This window comes from Poecilia latipinna, unplaced genomic scaffold (genome assembly GCF_001443285.1).
Source record: "Poecilia latipinna isolate Pla-1442-1.1 unplaced genomic scaffold, P_latipinna-1.0 Scaffold49, whole genome shotgun sequence".
In the NCBI taxonomy this organism is placed as follows: Eukaryota; Metazoa; Chordata; class Actinopteri; order Cyprinodontiformes; family Poeciliidae; genus Poecilia; species Poecilia latipinna.
Window position 1 is genome coordinate 432,033 of NW_015112665.1, and position 8,899 is coordinate 440,931.

The following is an 8,899-nucleotide window of genomic DNA, read 5'->3' on the forward strand; positions in this document are numbered from 1 at the left end:
ACTGTACTTAAGTACAGTAACGAAGTACTTGTACTTCGTTACTTCCCACCACTGATGAAAAGTCAACTTTCTGGCCTACTTGTGAGAAAACTAACCCCACAAATAAATCAGAACAAGCTACTCCCACAATGAAACATGGTGGTGGGAGCGTCATGCTGTGGGGATGCTGTTCTTAAGCATGGTCAGTGAAGCTGGAGCTAGAAACACAGAGCAATCTGGAAGAATATCTGTCAAAAGCCTGCAGACTAGGGCAGAGGTTCAAAACTGCCTAAACATGCAACCAGAGCTATAACTGAGTGTTTCAACCAGTTGTAGCTCAGGTTGAACCACTCAGCTCTGGTTGAACCACCAGCTGGACCATGTTCTAACTGGACCATGTCATTCCAGTTAGAATGACAATGGTCCTCCAGTCAAAGCTCAGACATAAATCTAGTGAAAAATCTACCTTAAAAGCTTTTTCTTCCAAATTTTAAGTGCATAATACATAATTTCTTAGTAAAATAAATTTGTGGTTGCAACATGACTAAAGGTGCTAAAGTTCAAAATGTATAAACAATATTACAAAGCAACACATATTTAAAGCTGTTCTCCTCCACCACTGAAAACAATTCATAACAGCGAGCTCCTAAGTTGGTACAGAGCTACATAAATAAAGTAACACATATTTAGGCTAAAGAGCCTTTAGTAAAACACATAACTTGAACTCAAGTGTTTAAGGAAATCAATCTGAAACTGATACCAACTTAAATATTTTCAAGCAATGACCGAGCCTGTTAGAAGGCTAACAGAACGGGAGTTAGCAGGCTGAGAGCTCTTTTATTTCCTAACTAGCTAATATTTTAGCTTTGACTGAGAAGATGCGATTCCTGGCAACATATCAGCTTTAAAAGAGCTTGTCAATATTACCTGTGCAAGCCAAACGCTGTTCTTTTGCAAATGATCCGGTTTCTACATAGAAGAGTAGCTCCAGCGCTGTTTTCGCTGTTCCGTAGAAACTATACGTAAGCGAGTCCGCCATATTGTGAGTGGCACCTTCGTTTTCAAAAGCGGCGACAGCATGGTTGGAAAGTTTTTTTCCCCTGGATCAACAGACCCTTTTATGAATTATCTAATACATGTTGATTTTATGATCAGTGTTACTTACCACTGAGACAAAAACTAATATCTGCAACAATTACAAAACTGTTTAAAAATGAATTTACATTTGTTGTAGTTGAACCACTGAAAATGGACATAACTAAACATAATTAAATGTATTAAGAATATGAAATAACTAATAAAACTTAAAATATTTTGTCAAAACTTATTTCAGTGACAGAATTAATGTGCTTGTAAATGTATGCCTAAATTTGCAGTATCAATAATATGTAATATAACCTTTATTGTCCTTTAGTGGTGATGTGCAGACATACAAGCAGCAAAGTGACAAGAGGAGGTAAATTCACACAAAATAAAAATATAAAAACAAAGTAAGAAACACAAAATATTATATTCCTAAACAAAAAGAAAGTACCAAAGCAATGACAAAGGCTTTTCCATTGGTTATGAAAAAGTAAAAAAAAAAGTATGTGAATAAAATCAAATATTGTCATTTTTAAACCAGAAATAAACTTACAATAACTTTTATACACACCTCAAGTCGATTGCGGTTTTGTATATTTTTCATTTATTAATCAAACAAGATACACAGCGTAAAGCAAAAGACGATTATTGCGCAAATTTGTGTACAAAAGCCACTCGCAATATGGCGGCGCAGTTTACGAGCGTTCTGTATTCTCATCGCGTGGGGATTCTTGATCCTGTGATTTCCGCTGGTTCCAGTTCAGCTGATGTCAGTCATTTATGCTGATGTCTGCCTGTGACTCTCTTCACGTGATAGACGCTTCCCGTTTGCTACTGACAGACAAAAATGTAAAATAAAAATGTACAGCAGCATGCAAACAACAGGTGTATGCCTGCTCCTTCAATTAAAAAGAACAATTATTACAGATTATGACTGCTGTAGACCAATTATTCAAAAACAGTAAAGTCATTAAAATGTATGCTTGCTTATATGTTAGTAAATTAAAGCAATATCGTCTCATTTAGACTGATATGTTTCAGCGTCATATTTCTGCTGCAACTTGCAGAAGTAAATCATCATGAAGTAGAATATGGTATCCTTTTTGTCAACAGCAAATCTCTAACACTAATTAAACATGAAAACACCATAAGAAGGAAAAATATCACCAGTGTCCAAAAGCGATTAATGTGAAAGCCAGTTTATTGTCAGACGTCTCCAGAAACGCTTTTAATTGAAAGGTAAAAATTGTACTGAAAGGGTTCAGGTTCTGAAAGTGAGCACAGATGTTATTCAAGACTTTATGAGTTCAACCCAGTTTTGAAACTTCATGGAAGTAAGCAGCCAGCATCTTGATTCCTTGAATGTAGTTTGATCTGGAGAATTTGGATAAAGAACAAGATTTTATTTGAAAGAAGAAAAAAAAACATAGCTGCTAATTTTATTTGATCTTTTCCATGTTTCCTTATGTATTTAGAAAAACTATAAAACCTCAAACCTGTTGATCTTTTCATTTTGTGAGTGAGCGCCATCATCGGAGGATCCGATAGGAAGCAGCATGACGTTCCGACCCGTTGCCTCTTGGAAGGTCAGAGTGATGGGAATGCTGCCGCCCTCACGGGTCAGGTCCGGCTCAACGCCAAAAACTTAAATTAAACAAATAAGGTAAAAAAAAAAAATAAAAAAAAAAGCAGGATGAAATAATGGGAGAAGATGCTCAATTAGCTGTTTTTTACATTTAAAATTATTAAAATGTATCTATATTCTGATATGTAGATGCATTTATTTATTTATTTATTTTCTGTGTATATTTTAATCCACAAATTATTTTGTCTTTGACGCACAAAACCTTATTAACACTATTTGGTACAAATGTGCGTTTTTAAGCAGAGTTTTTATTTACCTGTCTTCATTGCTCGTCGACCAGCCATGTAGTGTGGATGGTTAAAGTCAGACACCCAGGCTTTGGCCCCTTCACCAAAACTGTACACCTTCATTTTATTAGGACTTCCCAATTCAGCAAATTTCTTCTGCACATGCTCGATCACCTGAACAATAATAGAAGAGTGAAAGAGTTTAAAAGAACAACGCATTTGCTATTTATGAACTCTGGAAATAGATAAATGAAAACTAGTAAACTGAAGCTTTAGGTTTATGTTATCCATGTAACGGCCGAATTGCAGTCTGATGCAGATGATGAGCAACCAGTGATTAAAAACTAGCACCAGCATATGCGGTTGACGTAGCCTTAATCGTAATCGGACCCAATTCCGATATTTTTCTGACGTAATGCGACCTGTATCTGATCTTTTTATTACAGTCTGAACAACACAGGTCGGATTTTTTTTTTCCCCGAATACGACCCAAGCTGCTTGGATATCCGATACGTATCCGATCTTTTCAAATGTGACCTGAATCCCAACGGCCAGATATTGAACGTCATTGATACTCGACAAACGTCACTAATCTGCGTCCTGATACGCGCAAGCGTGAAGAAAAACAACAACAACCATGACGGAGTGTAATGAGGATTAAGTTGTTAAAGTGCTGCCTCCTGTCGCACAACAACGTCAAAATCGTAAGCTAAGGTCCACCGTTAGCATCCATGTTTACTTCCGCAAACACTGAGCACTACTTCTTTATCGCGGTTGGCAAAACACTGAGAACGCTGACGCTATGGCGCTCTCTACTGCGCATGCGGGACACTTTCAGGTTGTTTGCTGTTCACACAAGAGAACACGTACAAGTCACATATATTTGGCAGTGTGAACGACCACGACAAAAAAAAAAAAAAAATAAGATTTGACAAAAAATCTGAATTGGGTTACATCAGGCTGCAGTGCGAACATAGCCTAAGTCAGCATTCTAAAGACCATTTAAAGACATTTTCATTTTTCAAAACACCGCTTTCATGTCCAGTTGAAAGTAATTCAGTCTACCTGGTTTTCCACGACTTTGGGGTCCATGTCAGGGACAAGGCGGATGGAGAATTTGCCAATGACCTTGTGGGGAATAACAGTCTTGAATCCAGTTTCGGAAAACGCTCCTTCGATTCCGTGCAGAGAAAGACACGGATACCTCCAGCGATGCATCAGGATTTGTTCCTACGATGCAAAACATCAGCAAAGTCCCAGTGGTTCTTATATATTCAGTAAGTAAAGGAGATTTATTTACCTTAGTTTCATGCAGCAGCTTTCCAGCTCCCACATCTTGGCAGTACTCAACCACGTCAAAATCGATCTTATCATATAGTTTTTTCTCCTCTTCTGTCAGAGGAGCGACGCTGTCGTACATCCCAGGAATCAAAATCTTTCCCTTCCTGTCGATGAGACAGCCTGTGAAGGAAGAAAATACACAGTGAAATTTTACAGACAAAAGATCAGTCCTTAGATCATCTCTATTTACCCATGAGTGAAATGAGATCAGTCATGGCCTCATGAACCGAGCCGCCAAAGACGCCGGAGTGAAGGTCTGTCCTGCTGCACTCGACCTTCATATCAAGATATAAAAGTATCATTAGGATTTACCCCCAAAATAACCACCTCTTTAAATAACAGAGACTTTACCTCGATGAAAAAGCCGCAGATTCCTCTGAGGCCGTAGGTGATGCACGGTTTGGTCTTTCCCAGCCAGTAGTTGTCAGAGATGCAGACATAATCCACGTCTTTGAAGAACGAATCTTTTCGGGAAAACACCAGATCGTCCAGACCCTCAGAATCCGACTCCTCCATTCCTTCAAAGCAGAACTTGATGTTGATGGGAAGATCCTGCAAAAAGAAGACAAACATATACTGTAATAATAATAATAAAGCTCAATTTCTGGGGTTATACCCACTGAATGCAGAAACCATTTCACCACAGATTTGGACGAACCAGACAACATGGCACCCTCAAAGTTCTTTATATTATGGTTTTGTTTAATTTTTTCTGAGGGGGAAAATGCCAGATTAAAACTACAAACACGTTTTAGCACCAACATTAACAGATTCCCTAAAACGGCAGCGGTGAGATTACCGTCCCGATCTTTTGATGGGCCTCGATGCAGTTGAACCAGGCCAGAACCGGACCCTTATCATCAGTGGATCCTCTTCCGTACAGCTTACCTACAAAGATAAAACTCAATTTAACCAGTCTGTTGTTAATTGTTTTTTTTTTTTTTAAACAAATCATTTACCAGAGACCCTTTGCAAAAATTATCCATGTTCCTTAGTGCTGCCATCTGGAGAACAGATGTTTTCTCAATTTTTCTTTTCATCCTACATCAAAATGTGTCAAACTGAGAATAAGCATCTTTGAGGGACAAAGTTTAAATCAAACCTGCTCTGCTGAAGCAGCAGTGGAAGAGCTTGCTTCACCTGTCACTCCCTCTTTTGTATTAAACAGGGTGTAGTCCAAATATAAAGCATATACTGTCAGCACTTGCTGTGGCATTGTTTCGATAAGTTTCTGCAATGTCACTGCATTCATTTCCATCCAGAGTTCAATTAATTTTTGTAGAGTTAGACTGCCGTGCAAAATCACAAAGTTTCTCACTTTGGATTTGGACTCTGGTGGAAATGAAGCTACTTGCACAATTTAACCCTGGTGAATCCTGGCATCCTCATCTTGGATTAAATTTGTCCTTTCAGGGAAGAAGGGACACATCTGATGATAAAATGATCTGGTATACATCCAGGTCGTCACCTGATCTCTGATCTGACCAACTGCAGAAACCCCAGATCATGGAGCTGCCGCTGCAGACATTAGGCATGAAGGGGGCATCACTTCATCTGACTCCCTTCTTATCCCGACACACCAATTATTGGTCTAATTCTTATACTGTTTCATAAATTTTACCCTTTCACCCCAATTAGCGTCACTTGTCTGTGCTTTTCTCACAGCTATGAAACAGTTTCGTCCCGGTCCGTTGAGTTCTCTTCGCATTGCAATGCTCTTAATTTCACTATTCAACACAGGGCAGTGAGTTTTGATTTAAAATGCTTAAAGCAGGGATGTCAAACTCATTTTCGTTTTGGGCCAGATCAAGATCATGAACGCTCTTAAACGGCCGGTTGTTCCTGAATGTGTTGATAAAACCTGATCACAAACTGTTAAAATAGCAATGAATTCTTAAAATCAAATATAATTGAACATCTTTTCAGTTCCTCCAGGATTTAGTGATTCTTTTTGTGATTTTTTGCAATAAAAATCAAAGTGTTTGTCGTATTAATTTGGAAATATTAGCAATATTTGCACTTATTTATGATGGTAAATGCAACTTTTTATAACTCTCTAGATCATAGATCATAGACTATATTCTGACATCAATTAAAGCTGAGGCAGCTGTTAAGTGCGATTAAGAAAGTTTTTGACAATTTTTGAGAAAAATCTGCAATAAACTCCCAATTATTAGTGTGATTTGTTGATTTTGCATGAATTTCCACAATAATTTGCAAGAAGCCGAAGGGACTGAAACAATTTGGCAGTAAACAGATAAAAACTGCACTGACTGATTGATAACATAATATTTAAGCACATTTTGTTTTTAGTCTATACTCTATTGGCCACATAAAAAGCTTTGGCGGACCGGATTTGGCCCACGGGCCTCAAGTTTAAAGGGATTGCCAATAAAGATCATTGAAGATCCACATTTCCTTTGAGAAGATGATGATTCCCCCTCTGTCCTTCCAGGTTTTATTAATGCGCTGGACATTTCCTGGTAGATTTAGAGGTTTGGTAACACTTTATTTGAAGGGCTGCGAATAAGACTGACATGACACTGTCATAAACATGACATAACACCTGTCATGAACATGAAGAAGTCTTTATGAATGTTTATGACAGTTGTCATGAAGTGTCATTCGGTAAATAATGACACTTTTAATGCAAAGTTGCATTAAAAGTCTGTTAAAGTGCCAACTTTGCCTCTATTCAACTCCTAAAAGTGGTTCAGCCTGACTTTTTGCAGATACTGGAAGCTTTTGCTCTTACCGTCTTTCTCCACCAGAGTGAACGGCTCGGTGTCCCAGCCGTCCTTCACCTGAGCAGGCTGGACGTCCAGGTGACCGTAAATACACACCGTCTTCTTGGCCGGGTCCGAGCCCAAACTGCCCAGGAGGATGGGAGGCAGAGGGATCTCCTCTCCAGAGGGAAGCTGCACGAATTAACATAAATACAAGAATTATACAAATCTGTTTTTCCAGCTCAAGGTTGGAGGTTGATGGAGTTAAAAATATAGAGAAATGTTCACAGCTTCACGAAAAAGATACAAATTAAAGTATCCTAAAGTACAAGACAAAGTACTCATCTTTTATCACAAAACTATAAATTATAAGATATTAAAAAGTTTGATTTTTAACAAATAAAAGTGAAAAACTCTTTTACCTTTTGGGTGCCGTTGTCCACCAGCTCCACTTTCCCCCCCAGCCTCTTGATCTCATCCGCTGCCATCTCCATCATCTTCTGGATCTCTCCGCGCTTCTCGGGCCAAACGGACACACTCTGGACGCTGACCCATTCTGCCAGGCGCTGAGCAGAGAAAGTTCAAACATGTTCTGATATAGTCTCATCTAACTGATCATGGAAATTTTAATTTTATTCCTCCAAAAGAAAGCAAAATCCACATTGAAGTCTCAAAGTGCAACCAGAGAGCTGAGGCTAAATTTTGTTCAACTGATTTTATGCCAAAAGTAATTTAACTTCCTGATTAGCTGAAAATCACAGTGAAACAAAAAGAAATCTTACCTGCACATAGAGATCATCGTGCTCATCCACATACTTAAAAAGTGCTGGAAGGTGAGCCATTTTTGTGGGTAACAGCAGCTGGAGGGTTGGCAAGCAGAATGAAATGAAGATACTCGGTTCTGCAGGCTGGGAACAGAACCCACGCCCTGCATCAAACCTGTTTTCTGCCAGGCAAATCTAACCAGACAAGAAGTCAGCAACAGATTTCTGCATCCTATGTGCACAAAAGAGCGTCAAAGATCCTTCCTTCCAACTTTATAACCAAAACTGCTCTCTGCTCTTTATTTTTAATCTGTTGCTGTTTCAAAGACATCTACTCAGTTACACATTTTTGTGCTAGTATGCCATTTTTAATAACCACAGTATTCTTATGTTGTACATATTTTTCCATTTAAAAAACGTATTTCTACATTAATTTGAATATGAATGCTCCCATTTGCCTTTAGCTTAATATTCCCAAAGTGGGACAAAAAAAAAACAATATTTCTATTCCAAGTTTAAACATTTAGAAAAAGATTTTGCAAACCAAATATATTTGGGTAAGATCCACAAGAAGGAGTCATGTGTTAGTCCACAGCTGGGATTTCTAGCATTTTACTCAATTACTGCTACAATCAGACGATACATTTTACTAAAGACTTCCTGCCCACATGACCGAGACCATGTGACAAACACCAACCACGAACTGAAAGTTTCACTTTGACAGATTTCTGCATCCTATGTTTAAGATAGTTTCACCTTCAGTTCGCACGTAAACAGGAGGCAGGTCGCTGGAGGATGTAAAATGTCTGACCGGCTGAATCCAAACGGTGTTTTTTACTGATAACCTAGTCATATACAACCGGTTAACCTTGATGTGTTCTGCGTTGTGTTCAGTTGAAGAAGGGAGTCAGACCACAGGAGTTGCTGGTTGATCTTTAATGCAGGTTGCTGGCAGAGGCCTGCACAAATAGAAATAAAAATGCCCTTTAACATGCAGCTCTTTCATTCACAGGAGTCGGAATTCCCCTAGCACAGCGTTTCTCAACCCTGGTCCTCACCGCCCCCCTGTCCTGCATGTCTTAGGTGCTTCCCTTCTGCCACACGCCTAAATTGTATCTCTGGGTGATTAACAGG

General features: G+C 38.8%; 2 protein-coding genes across 3 annotated transcripts in view; both read right to left on the reverse strand.

The window, feature by feature from the left end:
* Positions 1-990, reverse strand: part of LOC106958632 (cytosolic non-specific dipeptidase-like) — a 14,261-nt gene extending 13,271 nt beyond the window's left edge. Inside the window, exon 1 of one of the 2 annotated variants that reach the window (XM_015050629.1) lies at positions 907-990. The gene's annotated coding sequence lies outside the window, so the exon portion shown is untranslated. The remainder of the gene's footprint in view (positions 1-906) is intronic. The other variant, XM_015050620.1, reaches the window with a different exon arrangement.
* A 1,255-nt stretch (positions 991-2,245) lies between these two features.
* LOC106958621 (cytosolic non-specific dipeptidase-like) lies at positions 2,246-8,861 on the reverse strand. Its single transcript, XM_015050608.1, has 12 exons — positions 8,310-8,861; positions 7,784-7,909; positions 7,424-7,567; positions 7,031-7,193; positions 5,075-5,163; positions 4,627-4,827; positions 4,466-4,550; positions 4,235-4,395; positions 4,000-4,164; positions 2,964-3,108; positions 2,559-2,706; positions 2,246-2,436 (listed from the first exon to the last, which is right to left on the reverse strand). The coding sequence occupies exons 2-12, from the start codon at positions 7,841-7,843 to the stop codon at positions 2,370-2,372; spliced, it is 1,428 nt and encodes a 475-aa protein (XP_014906094.1). The 5' UTR covers positions 7,844-7,909; positions 8,310-8,861; the 3' UTR covers positions 2,246-2,369.
* Positions 8,862-8,899: the final 38 nt, after the last annotated feature.

Bases quoted from the DNA above. Each gene is read 5' to 3' on its own strand.
- LOC106958621 (XM_015050608.1), bottom strand. From the start codon at position 7,843: ATGGCTCACCTTCCAGCACTTTTTAAGTATGTGGATGAGCACGATGAT. The intron at 4,828-5,074 runs GTAATCTCACCG...TTCTTTTTGCAG, and splicing joins CCCATCAAAAGATCGGGACG to GATCTTCCCATCAACATCAA. The intron at 2,707-2,963 runs GTAAATAAAAAC...GTTTAATTTAAG, and splicing joins TCGACGAGCAATGAAGACAG to TTTTTGGCGTTGAGCCGGAC.